We start from the raw sequence: 24,723 nt of genomic DNA, 5'->3' as shown, positions 1-24,723 counted from the left end.
CAGGAATGGCTGGTTTCCGTTGCAGGGATGGAGCTCCTTCTGCAGTCCAGGTGTGCCTGCACCCTCTGCCTAGCTCTCCCAACACCACATTGGGTCCAGTTTAGCAAACACTACCTGAGGCTGGGTGAAGGTGGGGGGTTCACGAGAATACACTAACAGACTTTCTCATGCCTGCGCTCTCTTTAGCGGTATGGAATGACGGAAATAGCTTTGGAGCTAGAGAACAGGGTTCAAAGTTCATCCCCAGCACTGCCCATCTGAATGACCTTGGGCAAGTCCTCTACTGTGAATTTCCTCATCTGTGGCTAGAACTAATACTCCCTATTCATGAGTAAATGAGATGATGTTCCCATGAATGCATTCCACAGATATTTACTGAGTACCTTTTATGTGCCAGGCATTGCTATCAGTCTAGAATACAGTGGTAAGCAAGATGAACCTGTCTTCAGTGAAACTTATGTTTTATAGGGAAATAGGCAATGAGCAAATAAATATATGAAAATGTCAGGTAGCATATGAAAAGCTGAAAATGCTACCCACAGTACCTGGCACCCACAATCAGTACTAAATCAATGTTAATTGCTTTCCCTTCCCAAATATATCAGCTATAAGTCAATACAGGAATAGTTCCTGGCTAAAACTCTACAAAATTAACAGAATTTAGGTCTAGCATATCCAGTCTGGTATCAGGGGTAGTGGCCAGGAGTCCCTGGTAAGAAACAAGGATAACGATAGCCCCCCCTCAGAGGGTTGTAGGGAGGATGCAGGCAGAGAGCACAAGCAGAGCTCTTAGTGCTTGGTATACAGTATGTACTCAGAGATGGAAGGTAGGCTGAAGGGAGGGGAGGCAGCAGAGAGGACTTTGCTCTGTGCTTGCAGTTGACAAGAGGGATGAGGTCAGCTCAGTTAGGTTGCTGTTTGGTTAGGAAACCAGCTGATGGCCAGAGGGGAGAGGAGAGAAAAAAGGACGAGAGGTGGAGGTGGGCTCGTGGCCAGGGGCAGGCTCAATTGCTGCAGCCAGATCCAGAGACTGAGGCTGTGTGTAAGTGGTGGTTGGAATGAGGCCAGACCCTGGGGGACCACTTAACCAGTCACCTCCCTGGGTGGTGTGTGAGCTGCACAAGGCCAGCCATTGGTGCATCCCGAGTCCTCTCTCCCTTATCACTCTGCCTTTCCAGGGCTCATAAGATGAATATAGGAAGGGTTAAAGACCAAATGATAGGAACTAGAAGCAGAGAATAGAAACTGGCTGAAGGAGCCAGCAAGTTGGGTCAATCAAAGAGGGACTCCTGGCACTTGGAAACTCAGAGGAAGTGGGGACAGGACAATCAGAAGCAGTTTCTGAAGGTTCCTAGCTGGGCTGTGGTTGTGGTGGTGGAGAGATGACAGAGGAATTCATCAGTTCATCTTTTCTGAGAGCCAGATAATGTTAACATTACTTGACAGTCGATCCTTACCAAGAGACAGTTTTTTTTCAGAGATATCTTTTTAACGTTTTTTATTTATTTTTGAGACAGAGAGAGACAGAGCATGAACAGGGGAGGGTCAGAGAGAGAGAGAGGGAGACACAGAATCTGAAACAGGCTCCAGGTTCTGAGCTGTCAGCACAGAGCCCGACACGGGGCTTGAACTCACAAACCGCGAAATCATGACCTGAGCCAAAGTCAGACGCTTAACCGACTGAGCCACCCAGTTGCTTCTAATACCAAAAATTGGCTTTGAATTTCAATCCTACCACGTAAGAGCTTGATGACCCTAGGAAACAATCTTTCTGAGTCTCAATTTCTCCTTTTTCTGTGGAGCCCATACCCATTGGGCCATTTAGGGTTGCATGTTACTGGGAAGAAAAGCAGAGGAGCAGACAAATGACTGTAACAATGGAGAGATTTATGTTCCTATGGATAAGAAACCCAGGGGTAGGTAGTCTAGATTCTATAGCTACTCACGGATGTCTCCAAGAAAACAGACTTCTTTTTATGTTCATTCTCTACCATCTTTGTTTATGATTTCCACCCTCATGGTTGTAAGATGGCTGCTCCATCTCTAGGGTGTGTCCATTTTCCAGGGGGTGCAGATGGAAAGGGGAAGGACGTTAGGACATTAATGTTGTTGTTGTTGTTGATGTTGTTGTTGTTGTTGTTGTTAAATCTTTGCCTTTTTACCAGAGAAAAGGAATCTTTCCCCTGGGACTTCCACCTGTATCTCAGTGGACAAAACTGGGTCACATGGCCCATTCTAGCTGCAAAAACATGTCAGAAGATGAATTTTTATGTGTATATGGTTGTTTGTTTGTTTGTTTGCTTTTTAACTGGGCACATTACTGTCATGAAAAGAAAACCAGGGCTCTGCCAGTAAAAACAAGATGGGAGGAATTGATATTAGTAGACAACTATCCGTCTTTCCAGCACTGCCTCACAGGATGATTGTGAGGACTAACTGGCATGTTATGCTCCCAGCAGAGTGCCTAGCACGTACAAGGACCCTCAATAACCGTCTCTTCTTTCACTCTGTGGGAAACTCATTGACAATGGCCTTTCTGAGGCTGGAAATTGCTCTTTTGGAGTAGGTGCTTTGGAAGCCACCTTGAGATCCAGTGGCCTCACTCTCTAGAATCCCAATAGCAAGGATGTTTTACCCTGATACTTTCAGTGCTCTAAAATATAACCCAGCACTTTATTATTATTATTTTTAAATATGTTAAGTTTATTTATAGTTTGCTGTGTTTCTTTTTTTAAATTTTTTTAATGATTATTTATTTTTGAGAGAGAGAGAGAGCATGAGCAGGGGAGGGACAGAGAGAGAGGGAGACACCAAATTTGAAGCAGCTACAGGCTGTGAGCTATCAGCACAGAGCCCAACACGGGGCTCAAACTCATGGACTATGAGATCATGACCTGAACTGAAGTCAGACGCCCAACCGACTGAGCACCCAGACACCCCTGCCCAACACTCTAAAAGCATGAGCTTTAGGCTTAGGTGCACCTAAAATTGAGTGATTTAGTTAGTCACATCTTTCTTCCAGATTCTTTTCTCCACCAAATTGTGAGCCCTCAGAGGCAATGGCTGAATCATTGGTCTTCATACTCTCACCACCTGGCATTGTTTGCTTTGTTTATTGAATTGACACCTTTCCAAGAAGCCACTCATCACTGTATAAGGAATTACTAGTTGAGAATCTCACTGTCTATAGCAAATACTAAGGACTTTCACATCTAATTTTTTCTTTCTTTTCCTCTCTTTCCATCTCCCTTTTTTCCCCTCAAAATGTATCATTTCAGCCACCTGAAATGGTTATAGACCAAGTCAAAGTTTTTCAGAAAATTCCCATTTGCACCATCTCCTTCAATTACAATGATGAGATTGCAAATGGATTTTTGAAAGAGCTTGCTTCTTTGACTGGAGGAGAGTTCCACCTTTATAATTTTGGCTGCAAAGATCTGTATCCTCCAGAGCCTATTCAGGTAAGAGCTTAATGAACTGAGAAGAGAGTGTTCACTCTGTACAGGCTGGAGGCCAATGGATAATACCTTAGTTGAGAAAACTGCAACCACAAAGACAACTTAGTCAAGCAAATGAAATCACTTAACCATGTACTCCAAGATGTGGTCCAAGGACCATCTGAACTAAGGCATTTGTGAAAATGCAGATTTCCAGGGTCACACTTCAGAGCTACTAAATTAGACTCTAGGCATAGAGGCCCAGAAATCTGAATTAATAAATTTTGTTTTTCTTCTAAGCTTTTTATTATGGAAAGTTTCAAACATACAGAAAAGTAGAAAAGTATATAGACCCCTGCCTCATGTACCCATCAGTCAGATTCAATAATTATCAACATTTTGCCAAATGTTAGGAATCTGTCTTTTTTTAAGTTTATTTTTGAGAAAGAGAGAGAGAGAGGGAGAGAGAGATTGAGAATCTCAAGGACACTCCGCTCTGTCAGTACAGAGCCCGACACAGGGCTTGAACCCGTGAACCATGAGATCATGACCTGAGCCAAAACCAAGAATCAGACACTTAACCGACTGAGTCACCCAGGCATCCCAGGAATCTGTATTTTTAACAAGCATCCCAAGGGGTCCCTACTTGGAACTTTGTTAACCTCTGCTGTTTATAGACATTTGTGGAAAACTTAAGAAAAATTCAGATCCTAGGAAGTCTCCTGACTTCTCAGACTGTATAACCATGTGACCATCTGATAAATCAATTCATTCTAATGGGCTGATAGGAGAAACTAAATAACATTCTATTCTCCAGTACTCCAGTCTTGGCCTGAGGATATGCATTTCAAGAATGCCCTTCTAGAGAATGTTTTTTATCTTATCGTCTCTCCTGCAGAGTCACTTTAAATCCAGGACAAGCCAGAGCAATGCTGACATTTGAATAAACTACTAGAGTCTGGGGAATGAATCATCTGAAAGGAGAAGGATCGGAGGGAACAATGAGCTCTCTGAGCTCACACAGGGCAGGGAATAGTGACTCCCTCCATCAGCTAGACTGGAAAACTTCATAATCCAATGGACATTGGGTAGAGTATAAAGAAGGATCTTGCCTCAGGAGTGTGAAAAACCAAATGCTGCTCCAGGTCTGCCTAGAAAATCTTCAAAATGCACGACCCGAAAGGTTTGATCTATTTCCAAGGAAGTTAACTGCATCCCTGAACAAACCCCAAGAATAATTATAAGAAAGCAAAAATATCCATGACCCAAGAAAGTAAAATTAACAGTTTCTGACATTAATTCAAATAGTACCAGGTATGTGAAAAAAGCAAGAAAATACAAGTCCATAAGGAGGAGAAAAAGCAAACACAAAAATTAAAACATGTGCATAACTGATGCAGATATTAGTGTTAGAACATAAAAACAGTTATTGTAGCTCTATCTGATATATTCAAAAAGGGAGAGATGAAAGATACAATTAAGACACAATTAAAAATTTTAGAGATGTAAACTACAATGTATGAGGTGAAGAATACATGGGATGAGAAGAACAGCAGGTCAGACATTGCAGAACAAAAGATTAGTAAACTGTAAGGCAGCAATAGAAACTATCCAAAATGTAACAGAAGAAAAAAAAATTAAAACAACAAACAAAAACCTAGAAAATAGGGCATAAGTTAGCTGTGGGAAAATTCAAGTAGTCTAATATGTAGTTGAAGCAATAGTGCCAGAAATTTTCCAAATTGGTTAAAAACTATAAACCCACAGATCCATGAAACACAATGAATGCCAAGCACAAGAAACAGGAGGAAACTACACCAAATCATATCAGACTTAAACTTCTTAGAAGCAGTGACAAAGAGAAAATCTTAAAAGAATAGGGTAAAAGAAGCCGAATTATTTACAGAGGAACACAGATAAGGATGACAGCATATTTCTCATCAGAAACAATGCATGTGAAAAGACAGTGGAGTGATATTTTTAAAGTACTGAAAGAAAAAAAAAAGCTCAGTGTAGAATCTATAAACTGAAAATACCTTTCAAAAAGGAAAGTAGAATAAAGACTTCAAAGATATACAAAAACTGAAAAAAATTGTCACCATTAAACCTGCAGTAAAAGAAATATTATAGGCAGTACTTTAGGCAGAAGAAAAACTATACCAGATGGATATACAGATCTACACTTAGGACTGAAAAGCAAAGGATAACTGCATGGGTCGATAATTAAGACTTTTTTTTTTTTACTTCTTATTTAAATCTAATTATAAGATAAATTACCAGAGGGACTTCCAGTTCCAGCTGTAACGGTGTTGCCCCATTCCTTCCAGATCCTACATCTTATAGCTAAAAAAAATCCTGGATATAACACAACAAATAAGCATAGGAATATTCTGAAAGGTGGAGAGAAGAAAATAGAATCCCTAGGGACCTCAGAACTTAAGGAATGACATGGAAGTAAGTCTTGGGGGATTTGTTAATGCCTCCCATATATCCCAGATAGGACACTACTGAACCCTCCAATCTGGAATCTCTAACAGGCACAGTCAAAAAAAAAAAAAAAAAAAAAGACCCAAGAAAACCTCATTCTTCCTAGCCAAAGGACTGAGAAGAAGGTGACCTAAAACAGAAAACCTTTTTTGCAATACCTGCCATAGTCTAGCCATACACCAATAGAAAAACTTCACCCCTTCCCCTGAGATTTGAGCTGAACAGGGAGCTGATCTTCTGCAAACCCCTGGAAGCAAGTGATGGTGCTCTGATCCCTCTGCCAGGTGGCATTCGTAGAGCTGACCAGAGAGCTAATCCTGCATCCCCCACATGGTGGAAGCAGGCAATGCTCTGATCTCTCTGCCAGGGTAGTATGAGTAGGGCTGAATGGAAAGCTTATTCTCCAAACCCTACTAGACAGAAGCAGGTGGTGTTCTAAATCCTGTGCTGGGGTAGTATCAGAGGAATGAGAGGAAGCTTATTGTCCAGTCAACAGTGCTCTGATTCTCCCATCATGGAGTCCAGTAGCAAGCTGGACTACCCCACCATGCAGCTCTAAGACTTAACAAGGTAGTGTGAGAACACTCTAGTCACTGCCGTGCTTCACCACAGCCCTCATCTGATGGGACTCAGTGAGGAGATGAGCCTCCAAAAACACTCCTCATCAGTGAAAATGAAAAAGGAATTGTGATTTGGAGATAGGCAGCACTCCACTTGCCCCCTATCCCTGGTGCCAGTGAGGGTTGATAGGAGGCTGAGGCTCCATAACACCCAAAAGAATAAGCATAAATTAAATGTGAAAGAGGAGTAGCCCTCCTGTGATCCTCCCTGAGTGGAGAACTGATCCTCCACCCCATCCAGTATCAACAAGACCAAAGGAGGCAGTGCTATGTGGAGCTCCCCAGTACTCTGACTCCCTACTCTTAGGGGCTCTCTCTGTGAACAAAGTAGAGATTGCCATCCCACACAAAGATAGCTGAACTCCTGACACTGTGACAGCTTGCTTTGACGACAATAACTGGGAAAAAAAATCACCAGATACACAGTTGTGCCCAAATGAAAGTAAAATTTAGCCATGAGAGCCCCAAACATATAAAAAGTGTACTAGAAAAACAGGTTCCCTAGGATAAGTGGGTAGGACTAGCCAAAGAGACACAGCAACAAGTGGTCTGGTTTGGGAAGCCTTTTTCCCCAGAGACCTGAGATTCTTCTCTGCACAGAGACACCAGAATGTGTGCGGGAAAAACAGGCAAGAATGATCCAGCCAGAGCAAGTGGTCCATTCCAGGAAAACTCTTCCTATGGGACAGGGACCCTCCTACCCCACCCAGTGACACAGAACACCCTGGGGAGAGAGTAGAGGCACCAAAAAATACCTGGCAGTGTGACTAGAGGAAACTCCTTCTGCCGGCTTAGACAGCACCAGCAGGGACCAGCGGGTGCCCCAGTGACACCAAATTAATAAAGGAGACCAAAATAATATCAAAAAGGCTCTGAAAATTAAACTGCCATTGGAGCAGCAGCCCACAAAAGTAGGACAAAGTCCCACATGCTAAATTTAAACAGTTACTGTGAGCTAAAATAAAAGTTTTATTTTGAAATTTTTTTAAAGTTTATTTATTTTGAGAGAGAGAGAGAGAGAGAGAGAGAGCAAGTGGGGGGAGGGGCAGAGAGAGAGGGAGAAAGAGAGAATCCCCAGCAGGCTCCACACAGCCAACATAGAGCTCCATGTAGGGCTTGAATTCGCAAACTGTGAGATCATGACCTGAGCCAAAGTCAAGAGTCAGACGCTTAACTGACTGAGCCACCCAGGTGCCCTAAAAATAAAAATTTTTAAATAAGACCTAGAGTTTCATAACACAATATAACCAGAATGTTCAGGATACAGTAAAAAGTCACTCATCATACCAAGAACCAAGAAAATCACAACTTGAATGAGAAAAGACCATCATATGATCCCAACACAGATAGATGAATCAGATGTTGGAATTACATGACAAGGATTTTAAAGAACCTATTATAAAAATGCTTCAACAATCAATTACAAGTTATCTAGAGAGAAATGAACAAATAGAAAATCTCAGCGAAGATGTAGAAGTTATAAAAATTTCCAAGTGGGTATTCTAGAACTGAAAGATGCAATGAAAAGTAAACTCACTGGATAGGCTCAGTGGTGAGAATGCAGATGACTTAATGTTATCAGTGAACTTGAGGTCAGATGACAGAATTCTGTCAATCTGAACAATAGAGAGAAAGCCAGAACCATGGGAACCTATAGGACAATAATGAGAGACATTAGTATAATCGGAGTTTCCCAAAGAAAGGAGAAAGAAAGGGGGGTGAAAGACTACATGGAAAAATAATAGCTGAAAGATGCCCAAATTTGGTGAAAGATATAAACATACAGATTCAAGAAAATGAGTAAACTCCAAAGAGAAGTATGGAGTGGACAACTTTGCAGTCATAAATTTGACAACTTAGAAAAAGGACCACTTCCACAAGAAACAAAAACTACCAGAAATCAACCAAGATAAAATGTGCAGTGTGAATCACACCAAAATAAATATTTTATCAAGAGAAATGAAAGCAGATGTCTGAAAAAATACTTGAACACAGAAGTTCATAGCCTGTTTATAATAACCCAAGCTCATAAAGTCCCTCAACCAGTGACTAAATTTAGGTATTCAATATATAATATAATACTACTCAGCATCGGTGAATGAACTCCTGATTCATGCTGCAACCCTGGTGAATCTCAAAGCGTATGAATGAAGTTGGACAAAGAATACATACTGCATGATTTCATTTATATAAAATTCTACAAAATTGAAGCTATAGTTTCAATATAGTGACAGAAAGAAGATGAATAATTGCCTAGGAATTGGGGGGGAAGGGTTTTAGGGTATGGAGGATGGCAAATTTACAAGGGGACCTGAGGAAACTTTTGGGGGTTATGGATATGTCTATTATCTTGATTGTTATGAAGATTTTACAAGTGTGAATGTCGAAACTATTCAAATGGTACACTTTACATACATTTGGTCTATTTTATATAGTTTTATATTCATATAAATTTTATATTAATTATACTTCACTAAAACTGTTTATTAGAATGGAATAATATGAGAACTACATGAAATTCTTTAGATCTTTTCTTGATACAGTTGGTTTTCTGTTAGAAATGTTTGAAATTTGAACTCTTCACAATATATTTACTTCTCATTTTGGCAGAATGAAGATCTGACTCTTTTAATTAAGGAAATGGAGCAGGGACGAAGTGACCTGGAGAAGGTACAAAACCTTTATTCGGAGTCCTTGATCATGGATTGGTGGTACAATGGGGAAAAGGAAGGAGACAGTAGGTGAGTGTGCCAGAGCCCCTGTTTTCCCCCTCAGATGCTCTGCTCACTCTCCTTGCTACCTCTTTTTTCTGTAGTACTTCTGGGGATTTCTTTTAGTGAAAGGAATCACATAGCATGATTATGTAGGAATTTTTTTTAAGGAAAGAGAATTCATAATCTAATTTTATAATCTAATATGTGGCTTAAAGAGGCCACATGTTTACCTTTATATGTAAGTTCTAAAATCCTTGTGTGGCACTTAAGAGAGCAATGTTAACATCTCATCTCCACCCCGTGTGGATAGGCCCCCCACCCCCAGCAGTGACAGAGCACAGCAGGAGTGCTATGTTTTGTAGCAGATTTGACTCAGGGATCAGGAGCCCCAAGGGTCTCTGTGTGATCTTGGCGAATCTCTAACTTCTCTCCATACCTGTCCATTGCTGAGTCTCCATTTCCTCATCTTGGAAATGGCAGCTGTGGTGGTAGGTTTGGGATAGATAATTTCTCAGGTCTTTTTCTAGCCTATAATCTAATATGCCTGTAATTAGAAATCTTTTAAACAAAAATCAAAACCACACCAATATTCAGAAATGGTGTCAAATCTTATTAATACAATTTAACATTATACAGATATTCAAATATCTCAGCTTCATATAAATACCCTATCAGGAAGATGTCTTTTTTTTTTTTAAGGTTTATTTACTTATTTGGAGAGAGAGAGAGAAAGCGTGCACATGTGCACATGACTGGCAGTGAGGGAGGGAGAGAGAGGGAGGGAGGGGCAGAGGGAGAGAGAGAATCCCAAGCAGGCTCCACACTGTCAGCACAGATCCTGTTGCAGGGCTGGATCTCATGAACTGTGCGATCATGACCTGAGTCAAATCAAGAGTCAGGTGCTTAACTGGGCCACCCAGGTGCTCCAGGGGGATGTCTTTTTTAAAAAACAGTGATAGCAAATACAAAGAAGTTGAAAATACATTTATCAATCAGGATTTTATCTTTGTCAATATTAACTGTCTTCCTCTTAGCAAATTAAGCATTCATATGGGCTGGAGGCAGGGCATGAGCATGGAATCAATAAAAAGAGATAAATATTATACTGGGAAATCTTCTAATTTTACAGAATTATTTTTAAAGTATTTACTTGGAAAAGCTCAGGTCCATCTTCTCAATTCAGATAATTGGAACAAATAAACTAACAGTCAAATAAATGGGCAGCACCTCAATGTAAATTACCCTTTGTAGCTTAACTATCTTCTTTCCCTTATTTAATCAAACTAAAAAATCTCGGGACAAAATGACTAGCTATTACTTGGAAGTTGGCTTAGTCAGTTGACTGTATCTGCTATTGATTGAGTGGTGAATGCATTTTTGGTTTTTGTGTTCTTTTTTAGGGGCTATGTTCTAGAGTCATGCAGAAAAGTATTTTAATCCAGGCTTCCCATCATTACATGTTGGGTAAATTTGGGCAAGTTAGTTAACCCTGCTGAGCCTCAGTTTCCTCATCCACAACATGGGAATAATGGTGGTCATATGGTTGTTGGGGAGATTAAATGAGGATATGCCTGTCATGTAATAAAAGCCTCATTCTAGAGAGAGTATCCTCCTATACTTCCTTATAACATAACATTAGGAAAAGTTAATTCGCTGACATAACTATAGTCAAAAATAAATTACCTTGTTCTAGCTTTTTACTAGGTGAAAAAATGTTTCAGCTCCAAATCTCCTCTCCCTTCCTTCTTTTTTAAAGCATTTATGGAAGCGCAGATCATTTGCCTGGCGAACTGGGATGCACAGATGAATATAAGCCTGGCCCCTTCCATCACAAGATGCAGTGTGGTGGGGGATACAGACACACAAGATTATGGAACACTGTGGAGTGGTTGATGAAGTAGGCAGGCAGGTGGGGGGGGGTGTAGAAGAGAGGGCATGTTTTACAGTGTTAGAGCAGGAGATTGTTCTGGAAACTTTCCTTTCTGTGGCTGCTATGTTTAGAGCTTCAGGAAAGGTGTGTCTGGGAAAGTTCTCTGGCATTTCTAGGGCCCCTCCTGGCTCCAGATCTTCACCAGAATGGTTTGCTGTGATCTGGTACTGGCATAGGGGGTCCAAGGCAAGGGTTTCCCTTCTCTGGCTTTTATAAGAGCTATCTAGTCAACCCTATGGTTAGAGAAATGGGTTTGTGTAAGGCTTTCTCATTTACAACTGGCTTTTCCTCATGTTCATTCTCACATCAGTCCCACAGAGTTAGTGCACAGCTGAATTACCCCACAGTTTATAGAAGAGGAAAATTAGGAAGTTCAGAGAGGATTCAGGGACTTCGGCAAGTCACACAGCAGGGAAAGAACAGAGCTGCAGTGTGAGCCATAGCTAATGACTCCACATCTGGGCCCCTGTCCTTTCTTTGGCATCAGGGAAGATAATTCTTATATTCACCAAGTGAGGCGAGGCCCATTTCTTTAAGTTTGTAGCATTCAACATGATTGTATTGATCTAATTCTGCCTTCTTGATGGAAATTCTGTGTTTCTCCCCACTCCTTTTTTTCATCTATTTTTTTTTATCTAAATCAAAACAGGCATCAAAAAGAAATCTCTTCTATGGTTTCAACTTCAGAAAAATGTGCAAAACCTCACTCTGATGTCAAATCAGCACAAATGTCATCCCTAGATACGTTGAAATTACCAGAGGACTTTTCAAATCAAAAGATTCCGAAAAGGAAAGTCCTCCACGCAGGTATCAGTGAACAAAATGGTTTGAATCTCATTACTAGTTTTCCTTCAATGCAAGAAGGTAGAATAAAACTAAATCCACATAATATTTATTTTTTTTAAATGACACCAACACTTCTTTTTTTTTTAATGTTTATTTATTTAGTGAGAGAGAGAGCTGGGGGAAGAGAGAGAGAGAAAGTGCACAAGCAGGTGGGGGAGAGAGAGAATCTCAAGTAGGCTCCGCATAGAGCCCTGTGTGGCCCATTCTCAGGAACTGTAGGATCATGACCTGAGCAGAAATCAAGAGTCAGACGCTTAGCTGAGTGAGCCACCCAGGTGCCCCAATGCACATAATATTTCAAAAGGAGCCTAAACCTATGGGTTTTTGGTTTTGTTTTTGTTCTAATGACATGTAATTGACACATAACATTATATTGGTTTTAGGAGTACAACATAATGATTTGATAGTTGTATATATTGAAGATTGATCACCACAGTAAGTTTAGTTATCATCCATCACCATACATAGTTATAAAAACATTTTTCTCTTATGATGAGACAAAAGATCTATTAAGATCTACACTCTTAGCAATTTTCAAATACGCAGTAAAGTGTTAACTATAGTCACCATGCTGTACATTACATCCCCATGACTTTATTTTATAACTGGAAGTTTGTACCTTTAGACCTCCTTCGCCCATTTTGCCAACTTCCCCATCCCCCACCTCTGGCAACCACCAGTCTACTTTTTTTTTTTTTTTAACTTTTTTTAATGTTTATTTTTGAGAGAGAGAGAGAGAGAGAGAGAGTGTGAGCGGGGGAGGCCAAAGAGAGACACACACACAGAATCTGAACCAGACTCCAGGCTCTGAGCTTTCAGCACAGAGCCTGACACAGGGCTTGAACTCACGAACTGTGAGATCATGACCTGAGCCAAAGTCAGATGCTTAACCACCTGAACCACTCAGCATCCCTCTGTCATAAATTGACTAACCATATAAACATAGGTTTATTTCTGGACTCTTATTCTGTCCCATTGATCTGTGTGTCTGCTTTGATGCCAATACAATACTGTTTTGATTACTATGGCTTTATTAACAGTTTGAAATCAAGGAGCATGATACCTCTGGCATTGTTCTCCTTTCTCAAGATTGCTTTGGCTCTTTGGGGTCTTTTGTGGGTCCATACAAATTTTAGAATTGTAAACCTGTGTTTTTTTGTTTTTATTTTATTTTTTTAAATTGTGTTAATGTTTGTTTATTTTTGAGAGAAAGACAGAGCGTGAGTAGGGGAGGGGCAAAGATAGAGGGAGACACAGAATCCCAAGCAAGCTCCAGGCTCTGAGCTGTCAGCACAGAGCCTGATGCAGGACTCAGACTCACGAACCATGAAATCATGACCTGAGCTGAAGTCAAACGCTCAACCGAGACACCCAGACGCCCCTGTAATGGCTAATGATTTTGAATATCTGTTCATGTGCTTGTTTGCAGTCTGTATATCCTCTTAGAAAAAATGTCTGTGCATGTGCCTTACCCATTTTCTACATGGATCATTTGTTTTGTTTTTTATTGACAGGTACTGAAAGTTCTTCATTCTAGATTCTAGGATTTTAAATATGTTGCTTGCATATATTTTCTCCCAGGATGTAGTTTGTTTTTTCATCTTCTTGAGTCTTTGACCAAGCAAAAGCTTTTAAAAATGCTGAGATTCAGTTTCCCAGTCTTTCCTTTTATGGATCATGCTTCTGGTGTCAAATCTAGGAACTTTTTCCTTAGCCCTAATTCCTGAAGATATGCTTTTATGTTTTTCCTTAGAAATTTTGTCATTTATTTACATAGTTTTAAAACAAATGTAGCTTTATATTATACATTTAAATCCATAATACATTTGAGTTTTTATTATTCTTATTATCCAAGTATAATTAACATAGTGTTATATTAGTTTTGGGTATACAATATAACAATTCAACAATTATATACATTTTTCAGTACTCATCATGATAAGTATACTTTAAAAATTTTATTTATTTATTTTTAATATGAAATTTATTGTCAAATTGGTTTCCATACAACACCCAGTGCTCATCCCAACAGGTGCCCTCCTCAATACCCATCACCCACCCCCCATCAACCCTCAGTTTGTTCTCAGTTTTTAAGAGTCTCTTATGTTTTGGCTCCCTCCCTCTCTAACCTTTTTTTTGTTTCCTTCCCCTCCCCCATGGGTTCCTGTTAAGTTTCTCAGGATCCACATAAGAGTGAAAACATATGCTATCTGTCTTTCTCTATATGACTTATTTCACTTAGCATAACAGTCTCCAGTTCCATCCATGTTGCTACAGAACGCCATATTTCATTTTTGCTCATTGCCACGTAGTATTCCATTGTGTACATAAACCACAATTTCTTTATCCATTCATCAGTTGATGGACATTTAGGCTCTTTCCATAATTTGGCTATTGTTGAAAGTGCTGCTGTAAACATTGGGGTACAAGTGCCCCTATGCATCAGTACTCCTGTATCCCTTGGGTAAATTCCTAGCAGTGCTACTGCTGGGTCATAGGGTAGATCTATTTTTAATTTTTTGAGGAACCTCCACACTGTTTTCCAGAGCAGCTGCACCAGTTTGCATTCCCACCAACAGTGCAAGAGGGTTCGTGTTTCTCCACATCCTCACCAGCATCTATCGTTTCCTGATTTGTTCATTTTGGCCACTCTGACTGGCGTGAGGTGGTATCTGAGTGTGGTTTTGATTTGTATTTCCCTGATGAGGAGTGACGTTGAGCATCTTTTCATGTGCCTGTTGGCCATCTGGATGTCTTCTTTAGAGAAATGTCCATTCATGTTTTCTGCCCATTTCTTCACTGCATTATTTGTTTTTCAGGTGTGGAGTTTGGTGAGCTCTTTATAGATTTTGGATACTAGCCCTTTGTCCAATATGTCATTTGCAAATATCTTTTCCCATTCCATTGGTTGCCTTTTAGTTTTGTTGATTGTTTCCTTTACAGTGCAGAAGCTTTTTATCTTCATGAGGTCCCAATAGTTCATTTTTGCTTTTAATTCCCTTGCCTTTGGGGATGTGTCAAGTAAGAAACTGCTACGGCTGAGGTCAGAGAGGTTTTTGCCTGCTTTCTCCTCTAGGGTTTTGATGGTTTCCTGTCTCACATTCAGGTCCTTCATCCATTTTGAGTTTATTTTTGTGAATGATGTAAGAAAGTGGTCTAGTTTCATCCTTCTGCATGTTGCTGTCCAGTTCTCCCAGCACCATTTGTTAAAGAGACAAACTGAGGGTTGATGGGGGGTGGGAGGGAGGGGCGGGTGGGTGATGGGTATTGAGGAGGGCACCTTTTGGGATGAGCACTGGGTGTTGTATGGAAACCAATTTGTCAATAAACTTCATATAAAAAAAAAAAAAGAGACTGTCTTTTTTCCATTGGATATTCTTTCCTGCTTTGTCAAAGATTAGTTGACCATACTTTTGTGGGTCTAATTCTTGGGTTTCTATTCTATTCCATTGGTCTATGTGTCTGTTTTTGTGCCAATACCATGCTGTCTTGATGATTATAGCTTTGTAGTAGAGGCTAATGTATGGGATTATGATGCCTCCTGCTTTGGTCTTCTTCAAAATTACTTTGGCTATTCTGGGCCTGTTGTGGTTCCATACAAATTTTAGGATTGCTTGTTCTATCTTTGAGAAGAATGCTGGTGCAATTTTGATTGGGATTGCATTGAATGTGTAGATAGCTTTGGATAGTATTGACATTTTAGTGATATTTATTCTTCCAATCCATGAGCATGGAATGTTTTTCCATTTCTTTATATCTTCTTCAATTTCCTTCATAAGCTATCTATAGTTTTCAGCATACAGATCTTTTACATCTTTGGTTAGGTTTATTCCTAGGTATTTTATGCTTCTTGGTGCAATTATGAATGGGATCAGTTTCTTTATTTGTCTTTCTGTTGCTTCATTATTAGTGTATAAGAATGCAACTGATTTCTGTACATTGATTTTGTATCCTGCGATTTTGCTGAATTCATGTATCAGTTCTAGCAGATTTTTGGTGGAGTCTGTCGGGTTTTCCGTGTATAATATCATGTCATCTGCAAAAAGTGAAAGCTTGACTTCATCATCGCCAATTTTGATACCTTTGATTTCCTTTTGTTGTCCGATTGCTGATGGTAGCATTTCCAACACTATGTTAAACAACAGCAGTGAGAGTGGACATCCCTGTCATGTTCCTGATTTCAAGGAGAAAGCTCTCAGTTTTTCCCCATTGATGATATTAGCTGTGGGCTTTTCATAAATGGCTTTTATGATGTTTAAGTATGTTCCTTCTATCCCGACTTTCTTGAGGGTTTTTATTAAGAAAGGATGCTAAATTTTGTCAAATGCTTTTTCTGCATCGATTAACAGGATCATATGGTTTTCATCTTTTTTTTTATTAATGTGATGTATCACAATGATTGATTTGCAAATATTGAACCAGCCCTGCAGCCCAGGAATGAATCCCACTTGATCATGGTGAAGAATTATTTTTATATGCTGTTGAATTTGATTTGCTAGTATCTTATTGAGAATTTTTGCATCCATATTCTTCAGGGATATTGACCTGTAGTTCCCTTTTTTTACTGGGTCTCTGTCTGGTTTAGGAATCAAAGTAATGCTGGCTTCATAGAATGAGTCTGGAAGTTTTCCTTCCCTTCCTATTTTCTGGAACAGCTTGAGAAGGATAGGTATTATCTCTGCTTTAATTGTCTGGTAGAATTCCCCTGGGAAGCCATCTGGTCCTGGACTCTTATTTGTTGGGAGATTTTTGATAACTGATTCAATTTCTTCGCTGGTTATGGTCTGTTCAAGCTTTCTATTTCTTCCTGTTTGAGTTTTGGAAGTGGGTGGTGCTTAGGAATTTGTCCATTTCTTCCAGGTTGTCCAATTTGTTGGCATATAGTTTTTCATAGTATTCCCTGATAATTGCTTGTATTTCTGAGGGATTGGTTATAATAATTGCATTTTCATTCATGATTTTATCTATTTGGGTCATCTCCCTTTTCTTTTTGAGAAACCTGGCTAGAGGTTTATCAATTTTGTTTATTTTTTCAAAAAACCAACTCTTGGTTTCATTGATCTGCTCTACAGTTTTTTTAGATTCTATATTGTTTATTTCTGCTCTGATCTTTATTATTTCTCTTCTGCTGGGTTTGGAGTGTCTTTGCTGTTCTACTTCTATTTCCTTTAGGTGTGCTGTTAGATTTTATATTTGGGATTTTTCTTATTTCTTGAGATAGGCCTGGATTGCAATGTATTTTCCTCTCAGGACTGCCTTTGCTGCATCCCAAAGCATTTGGATTGTTGTATTTTCATTTTCACTTGTTTCCATATATTTTTTAATTTCTTCTCTAATTGCCTGGTTGACCCACTCATTCTTTAGTAGGTTGTCTTTAACCTCCATTCTTTTGGAAATTTCCAGACTTTTTCCTATGGTTGATTTCAAGCTTCATAGCATTGTGGTCTGAAAGTATGCATGGTATGATCGCAATTCTTTTATACTTATGAAGGGCTGTTTTGTGACCCAGTATATGATCTATCTTGGAGAAGGTTCCATGTGCACTCTAGAAGAAAGTATATTCTGTTGCTTTGGGATGCAGAGTTCTAAATATATCTGTCAAGTCCATCTGATCCAATGTCTCATTCAGGGCCCTTGTTTCTTTATTGGTCCTGTGTCTAGATGATCTATCCATTGTTGTAAGTGGCGTATTAAAGTCTCCTGCAATTACCACATTCTTATCAATAAGGTTGCTTATGTTTGTGATTAATTGTTTTATATATTTGGGGGCTCCTGTATTCTGTGCATAGACATTTATAATTAATTGTTAGCTCTTCCTGATGGATAGACCCTGTAATTATTATATAATGCCCTTCTTCATCTCTTGTTACAGCCTTTAATTTAAAGTCTAGTTTGTCTGATATAAGTATGGCTGCTCCAGCTTTCTTTTGACTTCCAGTAGCATGCTGGATAGTTCTCCATCCCCTCACTTTCAATCTGAAGGTGTCCTCAGGTCTAAAGTGAGTCTTTTGTAGACAGCAAATAGATGGGTCTTGTTTTTTTATCCATTCTTATACCCTATGTCTTTTGGTTGGAGCAGTTAGTCCATTTACATTCAGTGTTATTATAGGAAGATATGGGTTTAGAGTCCTTGTGATGTCTGTAGGTTTCATGCTTATAGTGATGTCTCTGGTACTTTGTGGTCCTTGCAACGTTTCACTAACAGAATCCCCCTTAGGATCTCTTGTAGAGCTGGTTTAGTGGTGATGAATTCCTTCAGTTTTTGTTTGTTTGGGAAGACCTTTGTCTCTCTTTCTATTCTGAATGACAGACTTGCTGGATAAAGGATTCTCGGCTGCATATTTTTTCTGTTCATCACATTGAAGATTTTCTGCCATTCCTTTCTGGCCTGCCACGTTTTAGTAGATAGATCTGCCACTAGTCTTATAGGGCTCCCTTTATTTGTTAGAGCGTGTTTATCCCTAGCTGCTTTCAGAATTTTCTCTTTATCCTTGTATTTTACCAGTTTCACTATGATATGTCGTGCAGAAGATCGATTCAAGTTACAGCTAAAGGGAGTTCTCTGTGCCTCTTAGATTTGAATGCCTTTTTCCTTCCCCAGATCAGGGAAGTTCTCAGCTATGATTTGTTCAAGTACACCTTCAGCCCCTTTCTCTCTCTCTTCCTCTTCTGGAATTCATATTATACGGGTATTATTCCAGTTCATTGCATCACTTAGTTCTCTAATTCTCCCCTCATACTCCTGGATTTTTATCTCTCTTTTTCTCAGCTTCCTCTTTTTCCATAATTTTATCTTCTAATTCACCTATCCTCTCCTCTGCCTCTTTAATCTGAGCTGTGGTCGCCTCCATTTTATTTTGCACCTAATTTGTAGCAATTTTTAGCTCCTCCTGACTGTTTCTTAGTCCCTTGATCTCAGTAGCAATAGGTTCTCTGCTGTCCTCTATACTTTTTTCAAGCCCAGCAATTAATTTTATGACTACTATTCTAAATTCTTGTTCCATTACATTGCTTAAATCATTTTTGATCAATTTGTTTCATTTCATTCAATTTGTTTTGATCAAATTCGTTTGATCAGCAGGACAAGGTGAGCCCAGTATCCTCCTACTCCACCATCTTCCCCTGATTATATCCACAATCTGATCTTAAAACGGGCAAAGGACCTGAACATACTTCCAAAAGAAAACATACACATGAAAAGACAACAGACACATGAAAAGATGCTCTGCATCACTAATCATCAGGGATATGTAAATCAAAACCACAGTAAGATATCACCTTACACTTGTCAAAATAGCTAAAATCAAAATGACAAGAAATAACAGTGTTGGTGAGAATGTGGATAAAAGGGAGCCCTCATACACTGTTGGTAGGAATGTAAATTTGTACAACTACTATAGAAAACAGTATAGTGGTTTTCCCCAAAAAATTTAAAAATAGAAATACCATATGACCCAATAATTACACTAGGGACTTACTCAAAGAAAATGAAAACACTAATCCCAAAACATAGATAAATGCACTCTGTGTTTATTTCAGCATTATTTACAATAGCCAAGATATGGAAGCAACCTAAATGTCCATCAATAGAAAAATGGATAAAGAAGATGTCACACACACACACACACAGAGGAATATTGCACAGACATAAAAAAGGATGAGATCATGTCATTTGTGGCAACATGGATGAAGCTAGAGGGTATTATGCTAAATGAAGTAAGTCAGACTGAGAAAGACAAATACCATGATTTCACTCATATGTGGAATCTTTTAAAAAAAATCAAAACAACAACAAAAAGCAGCAGCAGACCTGTAAACACAGAGAACAAACTGATGGTTGCCCGAGAGGAGGAGGGTAGGAGCTGGGCAAAATGAGTGATTCTGTCTCCTTCTCTCTCCACCCCTCTCCCACTCACGCTCTGTCTCTGTCTCTCAAAAATAAATAAATAAACATTAAAAAATTAAAAAAAAAAAACAAGGGCATGTTTCACTCATGAATACTTCATAAAGGCTTGGTACTTGTACCTCCAAATTGTGAAATACAGACCACACTTACAATTAATGCAGTTTCTATAATCACATATGAAAAATAATCAAGATGTCTTAGTACAGGCTCATTTACCTTGTACATAACACACTGACTAAATGTCTATATTTGATAAGTATCTATTTGCTAGTTAAAGGGCTGCAAATGTGAATAGGGTGAGGTATCACTCCCAAGATTATGTTATGTTGACCTTAAGCCAAGGTTGTCTAGGAGAGCCCGGTAATACTCACAGGTGCTCTTAAAAGCAGGAGCTTTTTTCCGGCTGGTGACAGAAAAGAAAGTCAGAGAGACTTGAAGCGTGAGGGGAATTCAATGTGTCATTGCTGGCTTGAAAACAGAGGTGCCACGTGAGTAGTAATGAAGGTGCTTAGGGAGCTGAGAGGCCCCCCAACAGCCAGCAAGGAAACAAGGACCTCAGTCCCACAACTGCAAAGAAATAAACTCTGCCAACAGCTTGAATGAGCTTGGACGCAGATCTCTCTCAAAGAGGGATAGAGCTTCAGCTCAGATAAGTGGAAAAAGCCTTTACCTCAGCATTGAGTTGGTGGCAGAACTGTTCTCTGAGGTTTGGGAGACTGAACTTGCAATCATTTTTTGAGGATCCAAGGAAATGGTTGCATCTAATAAAATATCTTCTTTTGTCCCAAATTCCTTTAATCCCTTTCCCTTTGATACCAACAGAATCAACCAAAACCAGCCTGCTCAGAAGCCAGATGTCCACCCACAAGAGCTCAGCTTGCAGTGAGAGGATGGATGACCTTTCTAGTTTCAGCAGCGGGAACACTCCAGGTGACAGAGGCAAGCCAGAGAGGGTCTCTATGTTAGGAAGCCCAGGGTGGCCTTCCTTTGCCCATTGTGTCTGTTCCTAAAGAGCTGGGTGTAGATACATTTCGATGACAGCGGGGACAAATCATTTTTAAGTGGATTAGGATTGATTCCTATTCAGGGACTCCTTGTAAATCAGGTCTACCTGCTGGAGACCTGATTTTCTTTCTTTCTTCTTTCTTCTTTCTTCTTTCTTTCTTTCTTTCTTTCTTTCTTATACTAACACTCCCAAACACTCCTTCTTCTAGATGTTGCTGACTCAACTAGCTAATATTTGTTTTCATTTATAAATCCAAGTTTATATAAGGATATATATTAACAACCCCAAATATTAATTGAAAAATTGTACCTACAACTAAACAGGATCTAATAGGAGTTTTGGTTTTCCATACAGAGTTGAGGAACCACAAAGCAAACTATTAGAAACTAAAATGTTGATGAACCTTCTTTTGTATAATTTGGGGGGAGTCTAATGAGGGCAACACTGAACAATCAATGGTTACTGGCATTCTCATTCAACATTTTAAAAATGTATTTTCTGGGGAATGAGAGAATGAATGTCTCATTCTTCCTGGAGAGGGATCTGAATGGGTATGGGATGAAGTAGGTAAGCAAAACAATAGGGCCATTTGTATCTATGCATTGGTCTTTTGTGTTACTGTAAATGAATCTTGCCTGAGAACCCACTATGACAGGTCAGTATTCTCTGAAATATGATTCATTTATTAGCCTTCAGTCACAACTGAACTCTGAGATAAGAGCAATCCTTTTGCATTTTGGTAAAAAAATATATATATATACAACTGTCATTTCTCTTTCCACAGAAATGAGTGTCCTGTTGATAAATGAGTATCCAGATGGCATATCATTAGAAAAATTGAGTGAAGAAGAAAGCCAGGTCCATGGCCAAGAGTGAGTACTTTAATTTTCCAGGACAGTTGTGTTATGTTTTTGTTTATTACAAGCTTTAAGCATCATAGTTTTGTGGTCTTATTTCTTCAAGTATGTCTCCCGAAAACTGGCTCAAAACTCATGGCTTGGTTGCCAAGAAACTCACCATCATGGATGCCTTGTCACTGACAGCGGTCCCTCACACCCCCACCTACATTCCCATTCTGGACAAGTATGTTGTTTCCAAGGTCTTTGATGAGGTAAGACTGTTTTTCTCTATGTCCCTGCCTGATGTATTTTTCATTTCCAGTTCAAATAAAAAGTAGCCCACTTCAGTCTTGTACAGTTGTAAGAGAAATGTATTTCAGCCATTGAAAAGAAAAGTGTTTGTAAAGATAGTAAAAAGGAGAGAGGAAAGCTCTTAAGCATTTTTGTTTTTAAGCTGAGAAGAAATTGGCCTTTTTCATGACTGGCTGCTGGTGGGTGGCAGTGTGGAGCTGCAGAAATGTTTGAAAAGCATCTCAGAGTCATGAGTCAAGAGTGAACATCATCCAGTATCAAAGGACTGGGAGAATTTGTGAGAGATTATGTCCTTTGCTTACCTTCTGTTCCTAAATATAGTGCATCTTTTCCATCATAAAAGTCTCCAAAAGAAAAGAGAGAGAAAGAGGGAAGGAGGGAGAGAGAGAGAGACTGAGAGAGACTGAGAGTGAGCCAGAGCAAAGAACCATAAGAGAGTGACAGCCGTGTCTTGGAAGGGGAAAAAGCAGTAGGAGGGCATGGAAGGGTTAAACGCGGAGGACAGCCAAATAAATACTGAAAAGTTCCCCTTGAATTGGGCAACCAGAAAGCTCTTGCCCTTGGCAAGAACAGATCTAGCTGAACAGCTAGACTGTTCAAGGATGAGGAACACACAAAAAGCAAGGATATGAAGATCAAACCCCAGTGCTTCTGGACAAATACAGTGTTAGCTAATGACTTAAATAGGAACATATCAGGCTTTATGGGCACTAAGTGGGAATAGTATCCTTAAAAGATCTTATCTCATGTTGAAATATTTATAGAATAAATGTAAGGTGTTTGGGATTTGTTTCCAAATCATTGGGATAGTGGGAGTAGTTGGGGGAAGAGAAAATAGATAAAACAATATTGTCTGTGAGTTGATAATTGTTAAATTTTCATAAGAAGAATATTGAGTTAGGGGAAGCTCATTCTATTCTGTCTGCTTGCTTTTTTTTTTTTTTACATAGTTTCAATTTTCCATCATAAAAATTTGAAAAAAGCAAAGGCAGGAAAACTTTTTTAAAAAGGCTTTATCTAACTGGTCTTGATATATTTGGAAGAAGCAGAGAAATTGGCAAATTTTTTCTATTAGTCACATTTAAGACATTATGCCCATGGAGTTCAACATGCATCCTGGTTTGACACAACCAGTGGTTTTTGCTCTGGAGGTTGTGTGTGATTTATCCTACATTCCTGATGACTGTACCTCACGGTGAGTGGTTCTGTCCCTGGCTGAGACCTTGTGACTGGCAGGTTCTATTTGTACCTCCAGTGAACTCTAAACCGATTAGATAACAACATATCCCTTGAACTTGACTTCTTCCAGAAGCAACAGAGAGAAACCGAAACTGATTTATTTCTTCTAGGAAGTTTGGTGGCAGCTTCCCCTATTTTGTGCATTTATTTTCTTAATATTCTTTTTTAGTGTTTATTTTTTGAGAGAGGGAGAGAGAGAGAGAGAGAGAGAGAGCAAGGGAGGGGCAGAGAAAGAGGGAGACACAGAATCTGAAGCAGGCTCCAGGCTCTGAGCTGTCAGCACGCAGGGCTGACAGATGCAGGGCTCAGAGCCAGATGCAGGGCTCAAACCCACAAATCGTGAAATTGTGACCTGAGCTGAAGTCAGACGCTTAACCAACTGAGCCACCCAGGCACCCCTTTTTATTAATATTCTTGAGTTTTATTTGGAATAAAATGTATTTAGTGAACTGCCCTGAGAAGTAGAATTTTCTTGTGCTTATCATGTCTCTTTCTAAGCCTCCCAATAACCTGAAACTTGGAAAAGTACATTTCTCAAAAAACAAATATGATAACCGTAGTGAAGTATAAGCATAAAATCAAAGGAAGAAACCATGAGGGAAAGATTTATAGATTGAATACAGAAAAATGTTATATTACATAAAAACATGTAAATAAAGTGAAAGAGCTCAGAATAATATTTGTAACATATACAACAAAAAGTTATAGGAGTAATGTCTTAAATATATTTTTGTGTGTGCATCCATATAAATGTGTGTGTGTGTGTGTGTGTGTAAGCACATGAGTGCATATAAATCAGTGTTTTGTTCTGTGTACACATACACATGCACATGTATTCATACCATAAAGGAATAAAAAAATGGTAAATACCTCAGTGGAGAGTCTGGAGAGGGCGGGGAGTCAAAACCACATTCAAAAATATTTCTTACTGGTAACCAAATATATGTGTTTAGAAAAAATACAAATTGATAAACCAATTAGACAACTCCCCTACCACCACCATCAAATTTGTAAGATTAAAAAAGTACTAATAAACAAAAATACTAATGAACAGTGATGGAAAAGATAGGATGAAATTGGAACTTTTATATCCTACTGGATATACTAGATTTATACAGGAGTATAAATTGTTTCAGCCTTGGCAGTACACTCAGAGGTGTTAAAAGCATATAGTCTTCCCTCCAGCAAATCCATATTTAGATATTTCATAATCAGAAATACTAATACATATATTCAAAGAATAGTTAGCACTGCCTTATATCTAACATTGAGGACCCTAAAAGCAACCTAAATATCTAAACATCTATATCATGGAATGTCATACTTTCATTAAATATCATATTTCTCCAGAATAAGAAATGATGTGGGGAAAATCTCTCAACATAGT

General features: G+C 39.1%; 1 protein-coding gene across 1 annotated transcript in view; it reads left to right on the top strand.

Moving 5' to 3' along the window:
• The window catches only part of VWA3B (von Willebrand factor A domain containing 3B), a 200,546-nt gene that overhangs the window by 117,271 nt on the left and 58,552 nt on the right, over positions 1-24,723 (top strand). Inside the window, 6 exon segments of the mRNA XM_047069178.1 lie at positions 3,279-3,461; positions 9,155-9,285; positions 11,838-11,995; positions 20,763-20,879; positions 21,731-21,818; positions 21,901-22,057. Of these exon segments, the coding sequence (XP_046925134.1) occupies positions 3,279-3,461; positions 9,155-9,285; positions 11,838-11,995; positions 20,763-20,879; positions 21,731-21,818; positions 21,901-22,057 (834 nt within the window).

The sequence above is a fragment of the Lynx rufus genome, unplaced genomic scaffold, assembly GCF_022079265.1.
Source record: "Lynx rufus isolate CCGP_SWC_20201006 ecotype Redwood Valley unplaced genomic scaffold, mLynRuf1.p SCAF_8, whole genome shotgun sequence".
In the NCBI taxonomy this organism is placed as follows: domain Eukaryota; kingdom Metazoa; phylum Chordata; class Mammalia; order Carnivora; family Felidae; genus Lynx; species Lynx rufus.
The sequence above is the reverse complement of the archived record's forward strand: the minus strand, read 5'-3'. Positions and strand labels throughout refer to the sequence as shown.